Genomic DNA, 26,032 nt, shown 5'->3' on the forward strand with positions numbered 1-26,032 from the left:
AATGGTATGAGATTAATTAGTTTTTCCTTTTTTTGTTAGATTTAGTTACTTCTTCTCTCAAGCCTATAATTAGTATGTGGAAGCGAACTAGCGGAAAGGCTACAAGCTCTATACGGATAGAATAGAGTGTATAGACACCTGGATTGCATGCAAGTACAAGAGTACATCGATCTCAGCTCCCAAGCGGGTCCACCGTTTCGGTCCAATTGCTTAAAAACAAAATATCATAAAACAGAATGGAAAAGAAAACAAAATCAAACTCTGGAAATTGGAATTGGTTGTTTTTTTCTGGTAAATTTCGGAAATTGGAATTAGATTTCCAATCGGAGAAGTAATTTGCTTTATTTAACTTACTCAAAAAACTTGCCCTTTGAATACTTTTCTAGTTTTCTTCTCTAAACATACGCCCAAACTAAGCAAAGCCTCTTTGACCTTTCTACGCTTCCCACACGAAATTTAGCTCCACACCCAGAAAAACTTGCACTGCAAAAAACTAGTTTCCTTGTGTTTAATGATCAAAATTCCTCGATCTGGGTTAAAAGAAAAACGAGATTTTGTTGGGAAGACGGCTCTGATTGATAAAAGTTTTGACCTTTTTCGTTGTGAATTTGTAATTTTGGGTACGTAATTATTGCAATCTGAGCTTTTGTCTATTTTGATCTTGGTCTATCTCTTATTGAGCAATAAATTGGAGACTCAGTGTCAGTGTCTAAAATGAAGGAAAAGTTGGGTTTTTTAGTTTGGGTTTGGTTTCTTCTTTGTGGGGTTTGTGTGGGTAGGTTTGTGGTGGAGAAGAACAGCTTAAAAGTGACTTCCCCGAACTCGTTGAAAGGTGTACATGAATGTGCAATTGGGAACTTTGGGGTTCCTCAATATGGAGGAACCTTGGTCGGGACAGTGTTTTATCCGAAGGCCAATCAGAAGGCATGCAAGAACTTTGATGATTTCGATGCCTCATTCAAATCGAAGCCTGGAGGTCTACCAACCTTTCTTCTTGCCGATCGAGGAGGTTAGCCTTCTCAATTTCGCATCTTTTTACTAAATTCTTTTTTTAACTTTCAGTAATCATAATTGTGACTTACTTGGAATAAAATTTGAAGGTGGTTTGTTATAGGTACCAGTTCATGGTTATAGCTTGTTTTTAATGTGCGAATTTATGTAGTGATAATGATGGGGTGCTATAGACTGTGATTGATGTGTTTGTGGTTATGATATATTACATGACAACCAGTTTGGTGCTGTTGTATTCTATACTTGTGGTTTCTCTCTAAATATCGAATCCCGTTGTCATGATTATGATAAAATTTGTTAATTGACTGCTGAACCCCTTGCTAGCACCAGTACTTTGACTGATCACCGGTATTTGTTCGCAAAAAGTTTTTTTCATAGAAAAGTTTATCGGATTTTTGATAATTGAATAAGTCACGGGGGTTTAAACTTTGATTTGGGTCATGTTTGTTTGTAAGTCGTTGCGTTCATAAAAATCAAGCCCTTATCCTCCTTGACAGCTATGTTAAATATATGAACTTTTATGAGTCTTTGCATGTCCTATGTGAAATGTGGTGTGCTTTGCTACCCATCCATGACCAGCTGCTTTTGATTGAGACATTCTGTGGACATACATATAATGCTCCTGTGTCCCTTCACTGTGTGTTCTAATTTATGAGTGTGATGTCCTGGCAGATTGTTACTTCACATTGAAGGCATGGAATGCACAGAATGGTGGAGCAGCTGCTATTCTTGTTGCAGATGACAAAGCTGAACCATTGATTACTATGGACACTCCAGAAGAAGAAGATGCAAATGCTGATTATCTGCAAAAAATCACAATTCCCTCAGCCCTTATTAGCAAATCTTTGGGGGATAGCATCAAAAAATCTCTATCTAGTGGGGAGATGGTCAACATAAATCTAGACTGGACAGAGGCTCTTCCACATCCTGATGAACGTGTTGAGTATGAGTTCTGGACAAATAGCAATGATGAGTGTGGGCCAAAGTGTGACAGCCAGATTGAGTTTGTGAAGAACTTTAAAGGAGCAGCTCAGGTACTTGAGCGGAAGGGGTACACTCAGTTTACTCCACACTATATAACTTGGTACTGCCCAGAAGCTTTTGTTTTGAGCAAACAATGCAAGTCTCAGTGTATCAATCATGGGAGGTACTGTGCCCCAGATCCCGAGCAGGATTTCAGTAGAGGTTATGATGGGAAAGATGTTGTGGTTCAAAATCTCCGTCAAGCTTGCTTCTTTAAAGTGGCCAATGAAAGTGGAAGGCCATGGCTTTGGTGGGACTATGTGACTGACTTTGCAATCCGTTGCCCAATGAAAGAAAAGAAGTATACCAAAGAGTGTGCAAATCAAGTTATTGAATCCCTTGGTAGGTGATGACTTACATTTTTAGAAAGTAACAAATTTTTCATTAGTCTGTTTATATGTTGCCATAATTATAGTGTCTTGATTGGTGTTAATCCTTGTTTTATTCTTCCATATTTAATCGTAGTAGTTCAGTGAAGTGTTCTTGTGAACAGTTTTTGTTAGTTTTCCTGCTAACAAATTATTTGTTAGACTGATTGTTTTGAGCTTGGTCAATGTATGTAAACTTCATTAATCCAATTGATTTTTATATGAATAAAATGTCTAAAATTGTGATATAATTTGTCAAAATTTCTTCATATCTCCCTGTGCTATATTTTGTGGATAAGAGTTAGTTACTCTGCTAAGATCTGAGGATCCTATAGTAACCATTGTGGATGTGTTTTCTGTGACATGCTTTAAAGGCGTTGATCTTAAAAAGATAGAGAAATGTATTGGGGACCCTGGGGCAGATGAGGAGAACACAATTTTGAAGGCTGAACAAGATGCACAGGTTGGGCTCTTGGGAACTGCTTATGTTATCTTAGCCATCATCTCCTCATTTCTTTGTGTTCTGTGTATGCTGTGCCGTTTTGTACTCATGTTTCATTTTCTCTAATCTTGATTCAGATTGGAAAGGGGTCCCGTGGAGATGTTACCATATTGCCAACTCTTGTAATAAACAGCAGACAGTACAGAGGTTTGATACGATTCTTTACATATCCTGTTTGGTGTTTAACTGCATCACTTTGCTTTGCTAATGTCTGTTTCTTTAATTGGTTTTTCAGGGAAATTGGCCAAAGGAGCTGTTCTCAAGGCCATCTGTGCCGGTTTCCAAGAGACCACTGAGCCTGCTGTTTGTTTAAGCGAAGGTCCTCATTTAGTCTTGTCTTTCTTTGTCTCTTTCTTATCTTCTTTTTGATATAATTGTGTATGCAAATTGATTTTTGTAATTGCATTTGTGGGTTTATATGTTTATACATGTGAATATTTTGAAGTGAGTGCTAGCCTATCGTTGCTGTACTTGCCGTTATTATAAAGAGGGTGCTTCCATCATTTTTATTTACCCAACAATCAAGAAAACAAAGGAACTGTGGTATAGTTTATTTAGCAAAATGATGGCACCCCTTCCAAAGAAATAATACACCATAATTTCATGTAACCCAGAGTCCACTTGGTTCAAAACCCAATAAAAATGTTCCTACTTGAATGTGTGTGTGTGTGTGTGTGTCCAGGGATTGCAAGAAGTTTTTGAAATGGTAGCATTTGTATTTTTCAGCCACATGCATGGGGAGCTCATGTTTTTGCATATATTGATCAATAGTTCTCTAGGAATAATCATTTCATTATTTATTTCAAAATTTATTGTCTCTGAGATGGTATCAATTGCCCTTTGATTTGTTTTTTTGCAGATGTAGAAACAAATGAGTGCTTGGAAAACAATGGAGGTTGCTGGAAGGACAAAGCTGCTAACATTACTGCATGCAGGGTATGTTAATTGCCATAACCATTTTTGTGGGGGTTGTTCTGACTTTCTCATTTTTGAGTTTGTCTGGTGTTTTAGTTTGTCTGGTGTAGACTGATTGTTCTTTTTTTTTTTTTTTTTTTTAAGGATACATTCCGGGGAAGAGTGTGTGAATGCCCTACTGTGCAAGGCGTAAAGTTTGTTGGTGATGGTTATACTCACTGTGAAGGTAAATTATTTGCATGGCATCAAATTTCAAATTTTTTACTTACACTGCCAGTAGAAATTATCTGCTCATTAATCAAGGTTGTAGTCTCTAGTTAGATCAACAAATTAAAATGGGCTTGTTAGTAAAAGTTAAACGCAATGGAACACTTATTGGAACCAGACATTACTCGTGTCATAGTTCCTTTTGTCAAAGAAAAACTATTGATCGGTTTTAGAACGTGGTGTTGGAATACGCGAGGTTTCATCATTGAACTATTGAAATGAGTGCCATTTTAATTTAGTTTTCCCGTTTCACTTTTATTCAAGTCATTCTTTTGCTTGCTTGGTTTAACAGCTTCAGGAGCATTACGCTGTCAAATTAACAATGGAGGTTGTTGGAGGGGAACCCGAGATGGCAAGACTTACTCTGCCTGTCGTGTAAGTTTGGACTTAAATGGTATTGGAAAATTAAATCTCCCCCAAAAGGAAAAATGATCAATAATTTTTTATTTATGGATGTTCAGGATGACCATACAAAAGGCTGCAAGTGTCCGCCAGGATTCACGGGTGATGGAGAGAAGACATGTGAAGGTACTTGCTGCGTTTTGGATCTCTCTAGATAATAGATTAGAGCATAATTCTCATCTCATGGAATCCTCCATCTGAAACTGTTTTCTCCTACATAATCATACACAGTTACACCATTAAAGAACATTACATAATTTACTCTCTGGGCTTATTAAACATTTGTGAAATTAATCTTACTTCTTGATTTCCAGCCCACCTTAAATGGTCTCATGGGGCAGTGGGATGGGATGGTTGCCTCAAAAAGTCATTAACATAGATTATATTGTTACCAAGTAGTTAAGAGTTAAGATCCTTGTTCTCTTGTATTGATACCCAGTCACCACGCATGGTTCTTTTGCTTTTGTTCATGTTCCAGATGTGGATGAGTGCAAGGAGAAGTTGGCTTGCCAATGTTCACAATGCAAATGCAAGAATACTTGGGGCAGTTACGACTGCAGCTGTGGTGGTGGTTTACTGTACATGAAAGAACATGATGCATGTATAAGTGAGTATTCTCATATTTCTTTTCTGCTGTAGTCCTTTAAACCATTCTTTTCTTGTTTATTTGGTTTTCTGTGCTAATTGCTCTTTTGACAAAAAAAAAAAGCAGGTGAAGATAGCAATTATGAGTATAACTGGAGCTTTATTTGGGTAATTATTTTGTGCTTGGGTGCTGTTGGAGTTGGGGGATATGCAGTTTACAAGTACAGAATCCGGGTATGTTTTCTTTCTTACACTGAAACAATTTGTGATGCAGAGAAGTACATAATATTTGGACGCAGTACAACGTATTATGATGAGTCTTAAGCAAATACATTATCATTATTTGCTTTCTTGTTCACTTGTTTTCCCACCTTATACAATTTGGTTGGTGGTCCTAAAAGTTGTATGTGGGAACTTGTACTTTTGTGCAGAGATACATGGATTCAGAGATCCGGGCAATCATGGCGCAGTACATGCCCTTGGATAATCAAGGAGAAATTCCCAATCATGTTTCTCGTGGCGATATCTGAAACCGGGAAGGAGACATGATTCATAGCATAAGATAAGATGCCTTTGAGAGAAAAGGGAAGACCGACAACATCACATCTTGACTTTCTTAATCTTCATGTCCTTCCTCTAGCCTCCTCTAGGCACTAACAATTGATTTATTGTAATGACTCGTGCTTGAGAGTGTAATATTTTCAATGTGTCTAGCATCTAGCCTTGTTTAATCGCCAGCCATTTTGCTTTTCTTTTTCTTTTTCTTTTTTTTCTAGCAGGAAACGATTGTTTCTCTCGTAAATGTAAGACAATACACAGTAGAAAACCAGATAGAAGAAGCCACTGGCAACTTTGAGGAAGCCAACCTTTAACTAGCACGGGTGCGTGTGTTTTGAGAAATATTGACATTCATATACACTGCCCTTATAGTATACAAGACCCATACGAGTGCAACTCCCTTCAATGTAAAGCAAAACGTGTTATGCTGATTTGGAGTGGTTAAGGACAGAGGATTAATTTAATGGTAAAAGATAGTTCTAAAACTAAATTGAAACATCTACAAAATAGGAATTGTAGTCCCATCCGTATTTTTCCATCCCGATGAGGAAAAGGAGGCTTGCATTACAAAAGGAGGGCTGCTGAAACTGACAGAAATTTAGAAAATTTTCAAGCTGTAGCTTTTTAGCCAAATGGATCTGGATAGTTGCTTAAAAAGAATGCCAAGGACCAAGAGAATAATGAAGTACTACTACTCCAGCAATAACTTCAAATTGATGGAACTATCTAGCCATTGTGGATACTTCAAGCGGTACATCATCAAGCATGTTTATTCAGATATGGGTTTTAAAAAATTATGAGAAGAAAGAGTGGATATTAAATCACACAATAGATAATAGGAAGTCGGTAAAAAAATCATGTCTACAGCCAGAAGGAGTAGTGAGGATCAGAACTTGTGTTGAATGGGCGCATGGCATATTGCTTGTAGGTTATTTCGTTACGTTGGTTTTGGATCTGAGAGGTGGTTCCATGAAACGCGTAATTCGTTGTCGGATATCAATTAGGAATGAGAATGATATCCTTCCCATTCCTAGTACTCATAATACTCGCAGTACAAAATATTTTCAGTTATACTGGGAGTCTAATTTCCCTAGAAGACTATGGCAATTTGGTCAATTTGGTAATAGCAGAATCACCTGCTACTGCAACGAATTTCTTTTATATGAGAATGTAGCATACTAAGGCTGCAGTTTTCTGCTAGAGGAAGTTTATCTTCTTATTATGGTTAATTTGTATTTTTTCTTCTTAGACGTCACGTACGTTCTGATTCTCTATATATGTTTCTTGTTTTTATTTGAATTTTGCTTATCAAATTATAATAGAGAAGGGATCAACATTCACAATTTGATGAATGTTGTCAATCCATTGCAAGCAATTGTTAGAATAGATCGAAATTGATTGTTGCCTGAGTTAAAAATATAAAACATATCAGCTTAAAGTAAATCAATCAAGTACATCCAGAAAAATGAGCAAGACGCCAGAAAGTTACAAGCACTTGTATGTTATGATTTATGAGAATAAAAAGTATTCATATTCATTCATTCGAGTTTCTTCAATTTCTCTCAATCTCCCAAAGCAAGAAAAGGTTATTGGGCCCTCTGTTCAACCAAAATAATTAAAAAAAGAAATAGAACCAAAAGAGGTCCAAACTATGACAGGAAGACCCAAAGAACCAAAAAGCCCAGGCAGAGCCAACCCTATAGCTAGAGCCACGTACAGCCGCCATGGGGAATTAGCACTCATAAAAAGCAAGAAGAAAATAGAAGAAGAGAAAGGGCAAAGGAATTGCAGGTGTGTTTGGGAATATATCTTGGAGATGGAGGCAGATAATGGTGCAGTAAAATTGAAGCAACAACACGAATTCGATATGGCTGATCTACCCTCGGAAATCCTAGTGGACATCCTTGTGAGACTGCCCCCAAGTTCAGTTTGCTGCATCAAATGCGTCTCTAAGACTTTGTTAAACATAGTGAATCGTCCCTCGTTTGTTGCACTGCACACCCAGCGGGGGCTGCATGCTGATGATGTACCTCAACTTATGCTCTGTACTCAACTCCGTATTGCGAGTGATGTTAAGGTGACGAGCTTGCAATCTCTCAAATTCGATGGCAACGCCTTCGAAAAGAGCAAACATGGAATTGTCTCCGAGATTGCACTCCGCGGTAACTATCAGATCAATTTCCATCTACATTTTGTCTTCCGCAACCTGTTTTGCTTTGCATATAGTAGAGAATGTGGAGTCCCATGTTTCTTGTTTAATCCTCTGAAAGGAGAAGTTCTAATGCTCCCAACCAGTTGCACATCAGTAGATTCAGTACCCTCTGATCCGCATGATAGGATGTATAATCCGTATATTTATCATTGCTACGGAATGGGATTTGATAATATAACCAACACCTATAAGATTGTTCGTGTATGTGGAAATAATTACATGCGGGCGCAAGTTCTTGAATTGGGCACAAAGCTCATGGAAAGAGATATCCTCAGTTCCTCCTTGTGGTTTAAGCACAAATAATTTATCTGCCTATGGCGACATGCATTGGGTGGTGTATGTGGATCATAGCAGCTATCATATAATTTCTTTTGACTTCAAGAAAGAGGAGTTCTATCGGACTCCTCAACCCACCAGCTTACAGGCAATCTTGAGTATGCACTTAATTAATTGGAGAGGATCTATGGCCATCATGGCTTTGGTGAATATTTCGTCAGGCATATATGGTAGGTATATTGAGTTATGGGTGATGAAAAATTATGATAAAAAGGATTGGGCGCTAGATTACTCTATAAATTTGCAAACTTTGCAAATGAGCGTACAACAACTTCCTGGGGGGATCAGAGATTGTTACGGTGAATGGAAGCATGGCATATTTTTTGCAGCTGATGATGAGGATGACACTGCATTCTTTTGGGATTTAAGATGTGGCTCCATGAAGCGCATAAAATGTCCAACATTAATTGGGGTTGGAGAGCATAAGAAGACTATAATCAGTTATACTGGTAGCCTGATTACGCTAGAAAATTATGGCAATTTAGTTGAAGCACAAGTATATAATTCCAAGCTTGATTTCTCTAAAACTAATTTGGAGTTGGGAGTATATGAGGACTATTATCAGCTATGGGATTGCCTTTTTTCTCCCAAAAAAGATGGCAATTTGGTTGAAACAGAAGCAGGTAAATGGGAGTCGGAAGAATCTGAGGACTATTTTAAATTATACTGGACACCTAATTCTCATGAAACTTATGCCAATTTGGATAAAGCAGAACCATGTAATTGGAAGCCTGATTTGCTTAGAAAGTTCTGGAAATTTGATGCCCCAAGCAACACTGGGAATTTCTTTTACGAGTGAAGGTAGCTAGCACAAGGCTCTACAGTTTTCCACCAAAGGAAGTTTCTTATCATAATGATATTTGGTTAATTTATATTCTTTTTTTTCTTTTTCTTTTTTTGTCATTACATGGTCTGTTGCTATTTTTTTCTTTGAATTTTGCTTCAAATAATAGAAAAGATATCAAGGTTTGATAGTTTGATGAAAATTGCCAATCCATTGCAAGTAAAGGTTGAACTTTTAATTCCTCCATCGTTGCCTGAATTATAAATAAGCTTAAAGAAAATCAACTACATCCAGAAAAAATAAGCAAGACATTAGACATGCACCAAAAAGTTATTTATAATTACTTCTTATGAGAATGCAAGACATTCATTCATGCATACGAGGGTTTGTATACGGACAGGTCTGGACTCTGGACTCGGGTCTCTGTTTTATCCAAAGCCAATAAAAAGCACGTTCATGATTTCGATATCTCATTCAAATCAAAGCCTGGAGGTTTACCAGCCTTTCTTAGCAATGCATAAAGTCCAGACAAACTGCCTGAACACATTCACTGAAAATAATATATCTACCCAAGACTTATAGTTTCTCATAGTTCTCATTCTCTGAAAGCCAGCAAAGGAAGTAAATATAACTGAATCTGATTATCTCTTCAACAATGTAATTTAACTTTGATGATGAACAATGCAATAAAATTATTGAACTTTTCTTCTTTTTATTTTTATTTTTTGGAAGGAAACCGTAGTTGAACTTTAAACAGAAGGGGTAAGGAAAAGATGGTGCTTAAAGGTCAAATGACTAGTTCTAACAACTCCAACATCAAAAAGGGAGCAAGAACACCATATTACAATAATATCTATATGATTGCCCAAATACACTCAATAATAATACAAAGTAAAAACTGGAAAAGACAAGCGCACGTAATTCTGTAATGCCTCACTCCCAACAGCATCATACACTGAATATTCTCCCAGAGCTACTTCAGTTCAGCAAATATCCTAGCCTGGAGTGGAAGGAGAAGGTTTCTTCGCTACAAAAAGGAAACCATACGATCAGTTCCCATTACTTAGTAGACAAGCTTGGAACTTAATCGTGTCATCTTAATTAAACCCATAAGCTTTTCAGCTACTACTAGTTGTTTCAAGTGTTCACTTAGACAAAGCAGACATATTCAATTATATAATGATATTGCAATTAAATACCCCCTAGGCACTAATTACATTTGAAAGATGAAACATCACATAATTATTGGCAAACTAACCTTGCACACGCCCTAAATTTATGTCTCATTCCCAAAGTTCGACTCTTTCTGCGGTTTACCATTCTGTACAATCCTATAGACATAGAAAGCTACAACTGCTCCGCTGCACAGAAAAACCAATGTATCAGATAACAATGTCCTTTAAACTCTGAAGGAGAAATCTTCGAAAACTCAAAAATCATGCACAGGGGAGAGAATCCAAAGGGGGCAGACTAAGCAATTTTTGCTCAAATTCATCTCAAGGAAATGAAAAATGGTAGCAAGTTTTTACAGGACTAGCAATCTTTATCTTCATCTCAAAAGAAAGAAAAAAACATTTATAATTTAGCTTTTGCATGCAGGAACGTGTGCATTGTGGTTATGTGTGTGCTTGTTGGGACGGAGGAAGATGGCAGGCGGTAGAAGGCAATCTATAGCATCTAGAAACCCTAGCTGGCTAGCTAGTCTTTCTTTTTATGATGAAACTCTGACTAGCTAGTTGAAAGCAATAAACAACCATGGTAGGTCAAAGCATCATAAAATCCCACATTCACATCCGCTTAGATCAGCCATGCAAGTCTCATCCAGTTTTTCTCTCATTCTTTTAAAACCATATGCCATTGATATGTCTTTCCCAAATTTCTTAAGAGGAAAAACAAATTTCTATAATGATTATATCGTCATTTCCATGCCCTTGAAATACCAAGGTAATTTTGCTCTAATGAAAGAAAGGCTAAAAAGCAAATAGCATCACACAAATGATAAGACACATAAATCATACTAACCTGACAAGGGTTGTCAACAAATTCGGAAATGATGATCTCTGAAAATAGGAAAAACACAAACACAAACAACAAATATCAGAAGATTGGAAGGCAGATAAATTGGACCAGTAAAGAAACTTTTATCTAAAAAAAAAAAAAAGAGAGAGGAAAGATTCTCTAACCTGAGCCAGCAACAGTACCTCCCTCAGAAAAATTATACTGGCTATAGCTGCAGGTCCAAGTGTACATTTTTAATCATTTAATTTCTATAGAAAATTCAACTGGAACTTATAAAAATAACTAAACTGGATAAGCTCCAATATTTATGATTATAGACATAAACCATTGCTAACCTGCCTGCCCTTTCAAGGCTAAAGGAAATGATTCTCCTTGTTTATATGATCTTAAACTTGAAACGCTTAAAGCCAAAAGAGTACCACCAAGGATAACCCCAAACCTAATTGCAGCAGTGCTTCCTGTTACCATGAAGGAAAGAAAGCCACCAAGAGAAAGAACCAGACCTGCAAGGCATAAGAAACAGTATACCAAAATTAACCTTGCATACACAAAATAAAAGCTTCAAAAAAAAAAAAAAAAAAAACACCTAGGCATCATTGTCTTTTTTTCATAAGGTACACATACCATATGGTATCCCAACATGAAAGTCGCGGAATTTTGAAACATCATTGAGATCATTTGCTGATGAATTAAACGATTCCACAATTTCCTTCACTGGCTCAGGGTAATTCTTTGCAGCCGTAGAGATATATTCTTTACCTTCTTCACTGATATCTTTTGCTATCTCACTCAGATCATACCTTGCCTTATCAGCCTGTATTTTCAACTGCTCTGAAGTTTCTGTCAAAATAACTAATGCTTTCTTGGAGTATATAGAATACGCTTCCTGTGAGATGCTTTGCATCTTTAAGGCTTGTTCTTTGAAAGCAGCTAGAGTCTGTTTCCAAGCTTCTTCTGATTCTTCAGACCTCAATTTGGCATTATCCTTTTCATTTTCCACCTCAATCTCTGGATGCTTCTTAGAACGAAAATTGAAAATAACACATGGTACACAAATTAATGTCATGATGAGTGAACAAATTGCATCCCTGAATGAACGATAAACCAAAACTGGACCATGCATGTATAATTCTCTTCCCAGAAAATCTAATTGGGTCAGAAAGACCAGGCATTAAATAAACACAAACAAAGCATTTTAAAATGTACAGCTCTTTGTAAGAACGAGCAACAACATCCAACTTAAATATCAAACTCAAATATCTTCGTAACATGTGAATCTAATTAAAATTCAAAAATAGAAACGCCAATTTAAAAACTGAAGCTTTTCCAGGGTTTAACACACAGTCAAAGGAAGTAAATAAATGAAAAATAATTTCCCAAATACAAATTTCAGAAAAACCCTCAGTATACTAGTTCCTGAAGTGTCAAGAAGCAAAATTGATATTACTCCACCATTTCATAGTCCAAACAAAGCAAAACACTACACCAATAACCAAACACTCCTAGTATTACCATTACCAAAAAGAAAACTTCAAAATTCAGCTTACCGATTCCTCTTGCGAAGCAGCGAAAGCGACAATTGGTCGAACCCACAAGCTACGTCGGCGCAGGTGAATAGAACCAAAACCAAGCCCTTTTGGAACAGCAATAGAGGCTCCGCAACCGCGAGCTCCAAGCAATTGATCGAACCGCAGAGAAGAAGATGAAGGTGATGAACACAAGGCCAGCGGAACCGGCTTCTTGGAGCCGCAGCTAGGGTTAGGGTTTAAGAGCGAGAACGACTGCAATGTCACGCTCATTGTGACCCTTTAGAGAGATTTAGAAAAGGCTTTGAAATTTGAGGCGGAGCTGACGAAGGCGTAGGTGAGAGGGCGTCGGAGGAGGTCTTGTATACTAGAATATAGCAGCCAGTTGAAAAATTTAGCAGAAATCGAAGGAACCTTGTAAATTAGGAGAACTTTAAGGGCTTTGAGGGGAGGTTGTCTAAAGTGCGCCGAGGGGTGAGGTACACTCATTCAGGGGTGTTTGTTTGCCCGGAAAATAGGTAGAAAGAAAAAAGGAATCCGATTTAATACTTTGGTGACACGTCACCAACAGGCAGTTGGGTTGTCCCGCGCGAGCCCACTGAATCTTGGAAAAGTGCCAGCGTGGTGCTTGTGATTTGGTACGACATGGGTTGCATTATTTTTCGTGTGCTTTCTTTTTTTGTTGTCGATAAAATGGAGCGTCGCTAATCATGAGAGTTTGTCGCAAGTCGCAACAAATCAATAATAAAGCCAACAATTGTATTGTTAGTGGGAATTAGGATAGGATAAACAAGAGTTTAAATTTAAACCAAGATAAATTGTCATATTAGGGAGAGGGGAGAGTAAAAAGTAGAAAATAGAAAGTGAAGTATGTTGTAATTACTAAACTATCCTTATAATCTATTAGTAATACCCTTTTGTTAATAAATATATGCTTGATATGTCATATGTCTTAAGATTAATAAAGAGTGTTCTATTTATTATAAGAGAGCTTATATGAGTTTCATCAATAATAATTACGTGTCATTTCCTATAATGTAGATAAGAAGATAATAAGAGTCTGCATATAAAAATATGTATGTAATGCACAATTGCAAAAGGAGAAAATGAGAAGAGTCTATTTGAATTGTTGGAGACATTCCCTATTCTTTCATAACATGAGCCTTGGGTGGATGAACAAAGAAAGGAATATGTAGATGCAAAGAAGACAACGGTTCTTTTAATACTTGAATCAAAAACCAAGCAAGGCACCTCTAACTAATTAGCAGCAGCTTTTCCCTCTTACAAAGTTACAAGTGTGCTAAACTATGAACTCATCACATGCATTTGCTCATGCCTTCTAATCAAGTTGCTTCTTAATTTTTTGGGGGAAAGGGGAGGCAATTATCGTGATTCAGTCTTTTCTTGGGCCATCACAATGATGAAATAATGGTCCATTATTGTAAATTTGTAATCCATCCCATTTGGGCTCCAGTCTTTGTGTTATTGGGCCTAAATTTGGAGATAGCCCAATAAAGGGAGGAAGGAATTGAGGCCATTAAACTAATGACTGTGATTGTGAACGCCATGCTTGAGGAAATCCATGGCTTCTATTTTAAAAGAGAAGAAATCACAAAAATGAGACCCGAGAATTTTCACATTGCTCATTAATTATAGAATCGTTAAAGAAGATGCGCCATTTACGCCACTCATCTACAATCTATGACATCTCCCAAGAAACATATTTAAGACACACTTATTTTAATCATATAAAACATCGATAATAGAGAGAGAGGGATAGAATAGAAGAGGTGTGGAAACTTGAAAGAAAAAAGAGAATTTCCTACATTATGCAAACTTTGAGGGTCAACTTATGAATCTGAATTCCTAAAAGTCAAATAAAGTGAAAAATTAAAAGAGGGTAGCATCCAAAAAATAAGTAGGTGGGAGTTCGTTTTGAGTGTTTGAATAAAGCCAAGGCTAGTTGTCTGGTTGGTGGACTAACAACATATAATATTATAATGGTTTTGTAAGCCACTGAAGAAAGATTAACATCTAGAGGGATTTTGACTAAACTCTCCCCACTTAGTTAGAGAATTTTGACTAACATATATATAGACATTTTAAAAACTTTATCTCACTTGGTTAAGAATCTAACATTATGTGTAGTGTGTACCAAGATAAATCTTAAAATTTGAGATACTAATTGAATTGATGGTGTTTCATTTGTTGGTATTTAATTTCATTCTAAACATTATTAATTTTTAACATCTAAAATACTCTTATTTCATTTGTCATGTTATACGTATTTATTGTAATCTTAATAATATTTAGTTCAAATCTCATAAACGCTAATTATTAATAATAATCTTAATAGTACTTAAGCTATCAATGAGCACCATTATTCTATTTCTCCTTTCTTATGTTATCATTAATTTAGGAAAAAAAATGTTAGCTCATTAAAAATCCTCTGTTAGCACTTAGCACTACAATTTGATTATTTTTTTAGTTGGGAAAGGAGAGATCGAATTTGGGTGCAGAGTAGGCAATTTTATTACTCTTCCAACTGAGCTATCTAAGAACTACATTTGATTATTTTTTTATAAGCTCGTATTATTGTTTACGGATGGGTATGTTTCATAATTTTTGTGATTTATAGCTCAAATAATGTGGCAATTAAGTTTTAAAGTATATTAATCCACCATTGCTGAATATAGCCAGGTGGGATAAAAGAGTGGGTCAAAAGCCGGTGTGGATCACACATCGGATTCTGCATTGACCAAATGCTCCTGCGCCACGTACGAACCCAATAAAGCCATTTAAATAAAGCGAGCTGGCACTCTTTTCAGGCACACTACTACAGTCGTCTACAGTAGAGAGTACACACATACACATACACATACACATACTCTCTCTCTCTCTCTCTCTCTCTCTCTCTGAATTCGCCGTTAGAAGCTTTAAATGCTTCGCTTTACTCTCTTGCCAGAGCCAGAGCGAGAGAGAGAGAGTGAGCCACACCCATACCCATTATTATTCTTTCTCTGTACCAAGTTACCAACCCACACACTCTGTGACTCTGACAGGGACTGACCCCCTCACCTTTTCTTTAATGGCTTCTTCCTTCACTGGAGTTCGAATTTCGTTGCTCTCCCGCCCCTTTCGCCGCTTTCACGGCGACCTTTCGGCTTAACCCACCACCCCCATCTCACAAAACACTCAGATTCAATCCCCATTTTCCTGCACCTCAAAACGCAACGTTTAATTAGCACTAAGCTCGTCTTCTTGGGCCTCTTGTTTGGTGGTACCTGCCAGTGCTTGTTCTTGATCAACTTGCCTCATCTTTTTTTCTTTAGCAAAAACCAACCCCTCAAAAAAAAAAAGTGGGAAAAAGGAAGAAAGTGGAGGGTGTTGTTGGGGGGTTACTTTACCTTTGTTCTTTTGCTTTGTCCATATATTATTGCATTTGTCTGCTGTGTTCAGAGACTTCATAATCTTCTCTCTCTCTCTCTCTCTCTGTTTTTGCTTTCTTTTAAACCCTCTAAGAAATTCATTGAACTTGTATTCTCTGAACTCTGCTTCGTGTCTTCTTGTGGCTTCTCTCTACCTTCACCTTCATGGGGGCTTAGCGATCACTTTATGCTGTCATAGACTGACTTGAAAATGACACTCAAGCTATTCCTTTTCCTTCTTTTAGCTCCTCTTCTCGTACGTTCGCTAGACCCCGTCTTCAACGACGACGTTTTGGGGCTGGTCGTGTTCAAGGCCGGGCTTCGAGACCCAAAAGCCAAGCTCACTTCATGGAACGAAGATGATGACAACCCCTGCAGCTGGGTCGGTGTTAAATGCGACCCAAGAACCAACCGAGTCTCTGAGCTTGTTCTGGACGGCTTTTCTCTATCCGGGCATACAAACCGAGGCCTTTTAAGGTTGCAATTCCTTCAAATACTCTCACTTTCCAACAACAACTTCACTGGGACCATAAACCCTGATCTTGCTCACTTGGGGACCTTGCAAGTCATTGACTTGAGCCAAAACAGCCTCTCTGGGTCGATCCCAGATGAATTTTTTCTACAATGCGGGTCACTGAGAGTGGTTTCATTTGCTAACAACAACCTCACGGGGAAGATTCCTGAGTCTTTGAGCATGTGTTCGACATTGGCGGCTCTGAACTTCTCCTCCAATCAGATATCTGGGAAATTACCAAATGGGATATGGTATTTGAGGGGGCTTCAAGCGCTTGACTTGTCAGATAACCTGCTGGAGGGACAACTTTCTCAAGGTATTGAAAATCTGTATGATTTGAGAGTACTTAACTTGGGAAAAAACCGGTTTTCGGGGAAGCTTCCCGGGGATATTGGAGGTTGTTTACTTCTGAAGGTGCTTGATTTTAGTGAAAATTTATTTTCTGGGAGCATTCCGGAGTCCATTCAGAGACTTAGTTCATGTAGTTCTCTGAGTTTACAGGGGAATTCTTTTACGGGTCAAGTTCCGGATTGGATTGGTGAATTGAGAAGCCTTGAGATGCTAGATTTGTCTGCTAATAATTTTTCTGGTGGAATTCCAAGTTCATTAGGAAATCTAGAGCTGCTTGAGAAGTTATATTTATCTAGGAATGAATTTACCGGAAGCTTGCCAGAGTCATTGAAAAATTGCATCAACCTTTTAGCTATAGATGTTAGCCATAATCTGTTGGCAGGTAAACTTCCTTCATGGATTTTTGAGCTTGGTATCCAAAGTGTTTCACTTTCTGGCAACCAATTAAGTGGAAGTGCAGAATATGGTTCATTGACATCAATGGCAACCTCTAATGGAGGTCTTCAGGTCTTGGATTTGTCTTCGAATGCATTCTCGGATGTGCTTCCGTCTGACATTGGAATTCTTAGTAGCTTGCAGTTCTTGAATATGTCCGGGAACCATCTCCTCGGTTCTATTCCAGCAAGTATAGGTAAATTAAAGACAGCATCTGTTCTTGACTTGAGTGACAATTGGCTAAATGGAAGCATTCCTGCTGAAATTGGAGGAGCAGTCTCACTAAAGGAACTAAGGCTGCAGAAGAATTTTCTAACTGGGAAAGTTCCATCCCAGATTGAGAAGTGTTCATCTCTAACATCTCTGTAAGCTCTCTTGTTCTGTTTTCTCTGCTTTATCAATTCTGTTGATTTACATAAGATTTGTAACTTATAGAAATCCAATACCTGACTTATATAATTACATTAGACAATTCCTTAAGTTTCATAATAAAATTTCTAACTAGAGATTGATAGACTGAAGCTGTTTTTCCTATGCTTTTCATCAAGTGTATAATGGCATTTTGATTGAACAACAGTGGGAAAGATCCATTATAATTGTTGGAAATGAAATCTTTTGATAAGTTATCATTTAGCACACTTTGAAAACCCAGGTTTGGACATGGATTGGCCCCAGTTAATTAGAATGTAAATATAAACTTCCTGACCATCATTTTCCTCTGGCTCCATATTGTCTAATTTGAAAAGGTAATCCATTGCAATCTATGAATTTTCTAGACATTGAAGTTTAAATGCATACAAAAAAAATTATTAAAGTAGCATCCTATATTTGTTGGGACAAATATAGCCAGTCCATAATTTGAAAGGTAATCCACTAGTATAATATCGGTGAACTGAATTTTATTTGTTTAATGCATACAAATGCCTTGCCATTTCTTTTTTGTTTTGGCAGTAAATATAATAGCTGTGCTGTTTTGCCTCTTCTTTACTTGCAAATATATATTATGAAGTTTAGACTGTTATGAACTTGTTATTCTTTTATTTGTTTAAATCATACAGGGTGCTATCCCAGAACAACCTAACTGGCCCTATTCCTGCAGCCCTTGTGAACCTTACCAATCTCCAATATGTCGACTTGTCTTCAAACAAATTCTCTGGAAGCTTACCAAAAGAGCTGACAAATCTTTCGCACCTCCTCTACTTCAATGTCTCCCACAACCACCTTCAAGGTGAGCTACCAGTAGGAGGCTTCTTCAACACTATCTCTCCTTCATCTGTCTTGGGCAATCCATCCCTATGTGGGTCTGTTGTTGACCGTTCCTGCCCTTCTGTTCACCCCAAACCCATTGTCCTCAACCCAAATTCTTCTAACTCTAATATTGGTTCTGCCTCTGCAACTCATGGTCACAAGATCATATTCAGCATATCTGCCCTCATTGCCATAGGAGCAGCTGCATTCATTGTCATTGGTGTTATAGCTGTTACTGTCCTAAATATGCATGCGCGGTCTTCAGTGTCACGTTCTGCTGCTCCTCTTGCATTATCTGTTGGGGAAGATTTTAGTTGTTCCCCCACAAATGATCCAAACTATGGTAAGCTTGTCATGTTTTCTGGCGATGCTGACTTTGTTGCTGGGGCCCAAGCCCTGCTCAATAAGGACTGTGAACTTGGTCGTGGTGGGTTTGGAGTAGTCTACAGAACAGTCCTTAGAGATGGACGTTCAGTTGCAATAAAAAAGCTAACAGTCTCAAGTTTGATCAAGTCTCAAGAAGATTTCGAGAGGGAAGTAAAAGGACTTGGGAAGATCAGGCACCATAATCTTGTGGCTCTTGAAGGGTACTACTGGACTCCATCCTTGCAGCTCCTCATATATGAATACATACCCTGCGGGAGTCTGTATAAGAATCTGCATGACGGAACTAGCAAAAGCTGTCTCTCTTGGCGACAGAGGTTTAGCATAATTCTTGGCATGGCAAAGGGTTTGGCTCATCTGCACCAAATGAACATAATTCACTACAATTTAAAATCAACCAATGTTTTGATAGACAGCTCTGGTGAGGCAAAGGTGGGAGACTTTGGCCTGGCAAGGCTGTTGCCAATGCTAGACCGGTGCATCTTAAGCAGCAAAATCCAAAGTGCTCTTGGGTACATGGCGCCGGAGTTTGCATGTCAAACGGTTAAGATTACTGAGAAATGTGATGTGTACGGGTATGGGGTCTTGGTTTTGGAGGTGGTGACTGGAAAGCGGCCTGTGGAATATATGGAGGATGATGTGGTAGTACTCTGTGACATGGTGAGAGGGGCACTGGAGGAAGGCAGAGTGGAGGAATGTCTTGACAAAAATCTCTTGGGTAATTTTCCAGCAGAGGAGGCAATTCCAGTGATCAAGCTGGGTTTGATATGTGCTTCTCAAGTGCCATCAAATCGCCCAGACATGAGTGAAGTAGTCAACATTTTAGAACTCATCCAATGCCCTTCAGAAGGCCAGGAGGAATTAGAATAAAATTAGTTTACAGATTGTGAAAAGCAAGCAATAGATAATATGCGCATGTCCCGGTGAAGATTAATCCGGTTTGTTTCAAGCAAAAGAAAAAGAATACATCGTTGGAGGTCCGTCTCCATGTCTTATCAATCTTTTTCTTAGTATTGTATTTTTGGCTTCTTCTTTTTTCTTCTATTAAATGTTGTAGCACTTGTTTGGTGCCGGATTGCTTTTCACCGGTTTGAAATGGGACATTTTGAATAGTGTTTTGATCAAAGTTCACTCAGTATAAACCAAAATTGACTGAATCTGTCTCTAGACTAGTTGCCTTTTGCTTCTGTATTTTCAGTGGTTCATAGTCCTTGGTGGAACTCTATATTATGACTGAACATAGAAATTGACAACCAACAATGTACTTGATGCTAGTTACCCAACTCTGATTCTCCAAAGAGTGAAAAAAGAAATGAATGGAAAATGGAGCGAATTATAGCTAAAAAATGCCTTGGTAGTTCAATTAGAAGGCCAAACAGAGCCTTGAGCTAAAGAAAAAGGAGAATAAAATTTAAGCTACCACAAGAATTGGATGGTGCAATATAGTACAAGTTCAACAAAATCATGTTGTCTAAAGAAGAAACACTCCCTTGCTTTATCTATACTTTTTCTTGGCGATATTGCTTTATTAATACTACTAATATCTTATTTTCGGTATTTTTACTTTAACAATTGCACCCTAGGCGAAACATGGTCAATAACTTTATCATATAAAAATCACATCATGTGCATATTTATGCGTAGTCCACTGACCCTAATCAACATAGTGTGTTCTTTAATCTTTATGATAATTTGAATGCTCTGTTCCTGCAAGTATGGTCAATAATTAACCCTTAGATGTGAAGTTTGGATTTAAGCAAATGGTGTTGGACCCGAGGGGAACCTAATCAAATGGCCTTCGACACCATCAAAGCACCTCACATGGGGCTCCTCAAAAGCACTTAACAAGCTTTCTCGAATGGTGCTGGTATGATATATGAACAAGCTATTCGAGTAGTGATTATATGTAGTGCATGGCAATCATGCATGCCATGTCCTGCAAATTACAATGGGAATAAATAATTATAGTTGATTTATAATCACGCAACCTAAGGTCTCCTAGTAGGAACCAACCAAATCTGAACCAATTGATTAAGGCCAAGACTTTAAAACCACCTTGGAAAGATCGATGTATTACGAAGAGAAGCAGAATGATAGATAGACCCACCACGCTTCCACTAAGGACTTAAAGACCATGTTGAAGAGTCTTGTCAGGGCCAACAGGGCAGAAGAAATTTTTATTAATTACTATTTATGCAAAACAATCATACAAAACAAACTGTGTTTTTGTATGTTACTATCATATCTGTTATTTACTTTACACAAAATCAACGTGCCAAGTAATATGTGTGTAGATTCTTAGGGCTCTGTTTAATGTATTCCTAGTTCATGGAAGAGGGTGCGCTGTAGTATCTTTGATATAGTTGAAGTAGCTCACTTTTTATCCATTGGTGGACTACGAGTCTATGACCCAGAAATATAAAATAATGCACTGTTGTACTAGGTCCAATAAATGTGTGATTTACATTGAATCTGTGCACATACTTTAAGTTACAATGAAATTAGAGTATGTTCTACAATTTAGTAGGTTGGATATGTGTGATTTGACACCAACTTGGAGAAGTGAATATATATTCATATCAAAAGGTTAATATAAAAGAGCAAGAAAACATTATAATTGAATATATACTCAAAAAGTATGAGTGATTTGCATAAATTAGTCAATAAGAAGTTCGTGAATAACCATACAAATATGAAAGCTATACTTGATTCACATATATAGTCACCAACCCCTCAACTCTTTGTTGCCATACAACTTAAAATATTTGATATTGTAAAATTTCTCTTATTGTTCATTTGTCACGTCAAAGACTATTTTATCCTTTGTTATAAATTTTATAAAACTCAAATTATAAAAAATTCCAGCGTCAAGGTCGTTTTATCCATTGTAAAAAGACTATTTTTGTTAAGCTAATGGAAATCAATTGATATATAGTAATAGAAGGAAAGGAGTTTCAGAGAAGGTTGAGCTTGCTTCTGTATCGTGGTGATCAAGCAAGAATGATCTTACCACAGTCACGTATATTTTAATAAGAAAAAGAATACAACTCACGCCATTTGCAAGGATTCTCTTTTTAACTAACATCTGGTACATGTGTGCCTATGAGCTCATCACAACCATTAAATTCTTTACTAACTATAGGAAGACACGTGGCATTCCAGTCCTAACTAACTGCTATGACAGATTAGCTACACTCACTGCTATCTGCACTCATGTGAGCTTGGTGGCTGAAATCAATACAGCCTTACATCATTCAACACTCCCTTCTAAGGCTTTCATTGATTTCACAGAGAGCTTGTCTCTTAAATAGCCAAATCGATCCTTAGGCAAAGCTTTAGTAAAGATATCTGCAATCTGCTCTTCTCCCTTGCAGTACAATAGATTAATCTCACCTTCTTTAATTGCATCACGAATGAAATGAAACTTTCGTTTGATATGCTTAGATCTTTGATGGAACACAGGATTCTTGGCCATTGCTATGGCTGAGGTGTTGTCACATAGCAATACAGTTGGTTCAATCACTTCTTCTCCAAAATCTTGTAAAACAAAACGAAGCCAAATTGCTTGAGTGGCTGCTTCAGATGCACTGAGGTATTCTGCTTCTGCAGTGGACAATGCCACACTTTGCTGCTTAACAGATGCCCATGAAAACACACCACTTCCAAATGAAAAAGCATAGCCAGATGTAGATTTCATGTCACCTTCGTCTCCACTCCAGTCACTGTCGCAATAATCAACCAACATTGCTGAATCTCCTTTCTTGTAATGTATTCCATAGTCTAAGGTCCCCTGAATATACCTGAGCACTCTCTTAGCAGTGCCATAGTGTTTAACAGAGGGATTATGCATGAATCGAGCCAAAAGACTAGATGCAAACATAATGTCTGGCCTTGTTGCAGTGAGATACAACAAGCTGCCAACCATTTTTCTGTAGCATTCCTCATCTGCAGGGGCACAATCATCATCTTTTCTAAGCTTATCAGAGATTGCCAAAGGGCTAGAAACTGACTTGCAATCCTTTAATCCAAATTTTTCTAGGAGAGTCAAAGCATATTTCCTTTGATGAATGAAGATGCTATCCTTCATTTGAATAACTCCAATTCTCAGGAAATGATGCAACAGACCTAAGTCAGTCATTTCATATTTCATCATCATGTCCCTTTTGAAATCTTCTAACATCTTTTTGCAGCTTCCAGTATACACTATGTCATCCACATAGATGGAGACAATTAGTGTTTCTTCTCCTTCCTTGGTCTTGACATAGAGAGTGGCTTCACTGGGGCTTTTCTTGAATCCACACTCTAATAGATAAGTATCAATGTTGCTGTACCAGGCTCTTGGTGCCTGCTTCAAACCATAGAGAGCCTTCCTCAATTTATATACCTTGTCCTCTTTTCCTTGAACAAGAAAACCATCGGGCTGATCCACATAAACCTCTTCTTCAAGTACCCCATTTAAGAAAGCAGACTTTACATCCAATTGAAATAAATTCCACCCTTTCTTGGCTGCTAGCCCAATCAAGGTCCTTATTGTATCTAACCTTGCCACTGGTGCAAAGGTCTCATTGAAGTCTACACCAGGTTTTTGTGAATAACCTTTGGCTACCAGTCTAGCCTTGTGTTTTTGTACAGTTCCATCCAAGTTTAACTTGGTTTTGTACACCCATTTCACTCCAACAATTGGCTTGTCACTTGGTCTATCAACTAGACTCCATGTTTGATTTTTTTCAATCATCATAATCTTTTCTTTCATGGCTGTTACCCAAGCTTGATCATTTGATGCCTCTGCATAACTTTCTGGTTCCACAATACTCAGTTTGCAGTGAGCAAATATGTCATTTAAATCTCTCCACTTCTTTGGAGTCGAATCATAAGTGTCTTGAAGTGCAATCCCACCTTCATTTCGAGATGGAGAATGCAGGTTCTTTGAACTAGATGGCCTGCTTGCTGAATAATTTTGATCATCCAAGATTGGTGCATATTGTGCAGGAGTATTAGGTACATTGTCAGGTTCAACTTCCTTTGAATCATCTACACTGTTCCAAGGGACTGAAACATACACAGTTTGCTTAGAATCCCAGTCCCACATGCCATTTTCTTCAAATATCACACTCCTTGCTACAATCACCTTGTTGCTTCCCAAGTCAAAAACTCTGTAGCCTTTTTCCCTAGTGCCATAGCCCACAAAAACTCCCTTCTGACCAGTTTGGTCTAGTTTTCGTCTGTTCTGAGCTGGTATGTGAGTATAGCAGAGAGAACCAAAGATCCTCAAGTGTTTGACCCCTGGTTTTCTTCCACTAAATTCCTCAAATGGAGTCTTGTGCTCTAAGGTGCTGGTTGGACATCGATTTAGAAGATACACAGCAGTGTTAACTGCTTCCCCCCAAAAACAGTTTGGCATTTTCTTCTCTAATAGCATTGTCCTTGCCATTTCCATTATGGTTCTATTTTTTCTTTCAGCAACACCATTTTGCTGAGGAGAGTATGCCACTGTCAGTTGTTTTTCAATTCCAAGCTTAGCACAAAATGATTCAAATTCTGTTGAAGTATACTCACCACCTCTGTCACTTCTCATCTTCTTTACTTTGAAACCTGACTGAAGCTCTACCATAGCCTTGAACTTTCTGAATACAGGCAGAACATCTGACTTGTACCTGAGAAAATATACCCAACACATCCTTGTTTTATCATCAATGAATGTGAGAAAATACTTGTTTCCTCCCATTGTTTCTGACATTGGTCCACATACATCTGTGTGAATCAATTCCAAAGTTTCAGAAGCTCTAACTGATTTGCCCTTGTCAAATGCAGCTCGATGTGACTTACCAATTGCACAGCCCTCACATACATGCTCACCCTTTGTAAGTTTAGGCATTCCAATCACCATTCCCTTGTCTTGCAGCAATTGTAGACTGTCAAAGTTTAAATGCCCATATCTTCTATGCCACTTCCAAGATGAATCAGCAAAGGTGACTTTATTTGCCAAAGCAGGTCTTACATCTTTAAAATTCAAAGGAAAACATCTGTTTCCTTTCATCTTCACATTTGCAACCAGATTCTTTAAGTCTTTATCACCATAAATAGAAGCCATAAAATTCCCAAAAACAAGCCAGTAGCCATGTTCAACCATTTGACCAACACTCAGTAAATTCTCATCTAAACCAGGTACAATCATCACCTCAGATATGTACATTGTTCCTCCCTTGGTTTCAACAGGCAAGACACCTTTTCCTGTTGACTCCACCAATTCTCCAGTACCCATTTTCACCTTACACCTGAGGCTTCGATCTATGTTTATCAATAGGGACTCATGGCCAGTCATGTGGTTGCTGCAACCACTATCAAGAAACCACTCACTTTGATTTCTTTCAACTGCAGCCTTATGACATGCATAAAACATTGTGGTTGTTTCCTCCACTCCATTGACATAGTTTGCTGCTTGAATTCTTTTGTTTGGTTGATGACAATCTCTCATCATGTGACCAAACTTGTCACAATTGTGACATTTGACTTTACCCTTAAACCAGCACTCACCATAATGCAGCTTCTCACATATCTTGCATTTATTCTTTCCCACATCAGTGCCTTGCTTCCCACCATATTGACCCTTATTTTTCCATTTTTTATACTTGTTCTTCCAATCCTTCCCATTTCGTTTATTCCCATCATTCCCATTGTTCCTAGGCTGATGACTTTGATGTTTAGGTGTGACATTCATACTCACAAAAGCTTTTTCAGGTTTTTCACTTTCTTCATCATGCCTAGTTAATCTGAGCTCATAGCTTTTGAGGGAACCAAAAATTTCATTCACAGAAACTGAATTCAAATCTGATGTTCTTTCCAAAACAACACACATAGGGTCATAAGTTTTTGTGAGACTGATAAGTACCTTTTGAACCATACGCTGCTGAGTTAGAGGCTCACCATATTTCTCCATTTGATTTGTTAAGTCAAAGAACCGAGCAGAGTAGTCAGATAAGGACTCACCCTCCTTCATTCTCATATATTCGAACTCTCTCCTTAATCCCTGTAATTTCACAGATCTGGATTGCTCATCCCCATAATACTCCTGTTGAAGTAACTCCCAAGCACCCTTTGATGTGTCCTGGTTCACAATTCTTGCAAAAATTTCCTTTGAAACTGCTCCCTAAATGATTCCCAGAG

At 37.9% G+C, this 26,032-nt stretch overlaps 3 protein-coding genes across 5 annotated transcripts; 2 read left to right on the forward strand and 1 right to left on the reverse strand.

Annotated features, from left to right (window-relative positions):
- The first annotated feature begins 286 nt into the window (after nt 1-286).
- LOC147281298 (vacuolar-sorting receptor 1-like) lies at nt 287-5,938 on the forward strand. 2 transcript variants are annotated; one of them, XM_086246880.1, is made up of 12 exons: nt 287-1,009; nt 1,684-2,376; nt 2,777-2,865; nt 2,982-3,051; nt 3,140-3,223; nt 3,764-3,840; nt 3,964-4,045; nt 4,379-4,461; nt 4,548-4,614; nt 4,967-5,095; nt 5,198-5,307; nt 5,505-5,938. In XM_086246880.1, exons 1-12 carry the CDS (start codon nt 715-717, stop codon nt 5,601-5,603), a joined length of 1,878 nt encoding a protein of 625 aa, XP_086103006.1. In that variant the 5' UTR covers nt 287-714; the 3' UTR covers nt 5,604-5,938. The 2 variants fall into 2 exon arrangements, with proteins under 2 accessions (XP_086103006.1, XP_086103007.1); XM_086246881.1 differs by having other exon boundaries at nt 292-1,009; nt 5,201-5,307.
- A 3,788-nt stretch (nt 5,939-9,726) lies between these two features.
- Nucleotides 9,727-13,007, reverse strand: LOC147281299 (Transmembrane proteins 14C). 2 transcript variants are annotated; one of them, XM_086247388.1, is made up of 7 exons: nt 12,530-13,007; nt 11,607-11,997; nt 11,318-11,485; nt 11,147-11,193; nt 10,986-11,023; nt 10,222-10,324; nt 9,727-9,990 (listed from the first exon to the last, which is right to left on the reverse strand). In XM_086247388.1, exons 1-6 carry the CDS (start codon nt 12,779-12,781, stop codon nt 10,240-10,242), a joined length of 981 nt encoding a protein of 326 aa, XP_086103514.1. In that variant the 5' UTR covers nt 12,782-13,007; the 3' UTR covers nt 9,727-9,990; nt 10,222-10,239. The 2 variants fall into 2 exon arrangements, with proteins under 2 accessions (XP_086103514.1, XP_086103513.1); XM_086247387.1 differs by having other exon boundaries at nt 11,607-12,000.
- A 2,530-nt stretch (nt 13,008-15,537) lies between these two features.
- Nucleotides 15,538-19,962, forward strand: LOC147281300 (leucine-rich repeat receptor-like protein kinase PXC2). Its single transcript, XM_086247259.1, has 2 exons — nt 15,538-17,601; nt 18,295-19,962. Exons 1-2 carry the CDS (start codon nt 16,148-16,150, stop codon nt 19,736-19,738), a joined length of 2,898 nt encoding a protein of 965 aa, XP_086103385.1. The 5' UTR covers nt 15,538-16,147; the 3' UTR covers nt 19,739-19,962.
- The last annotated feature ends 6,070 nt before the right edge of the window (nt 19,963-26,032 follow it).

Source organism: Dryas octopetala, chromosome 6 (assembly GCF_963921425.1).
Source record: "Dryas octopetala chromosome 6, drDryOcto1.1, whole genome shotgun sequence".
NCBI lineage: Eukaryota > Viridiplantae > Streptophyta > Magnoliopsida > Rosales > Rosaceae > Dryas > Dryas octopetala.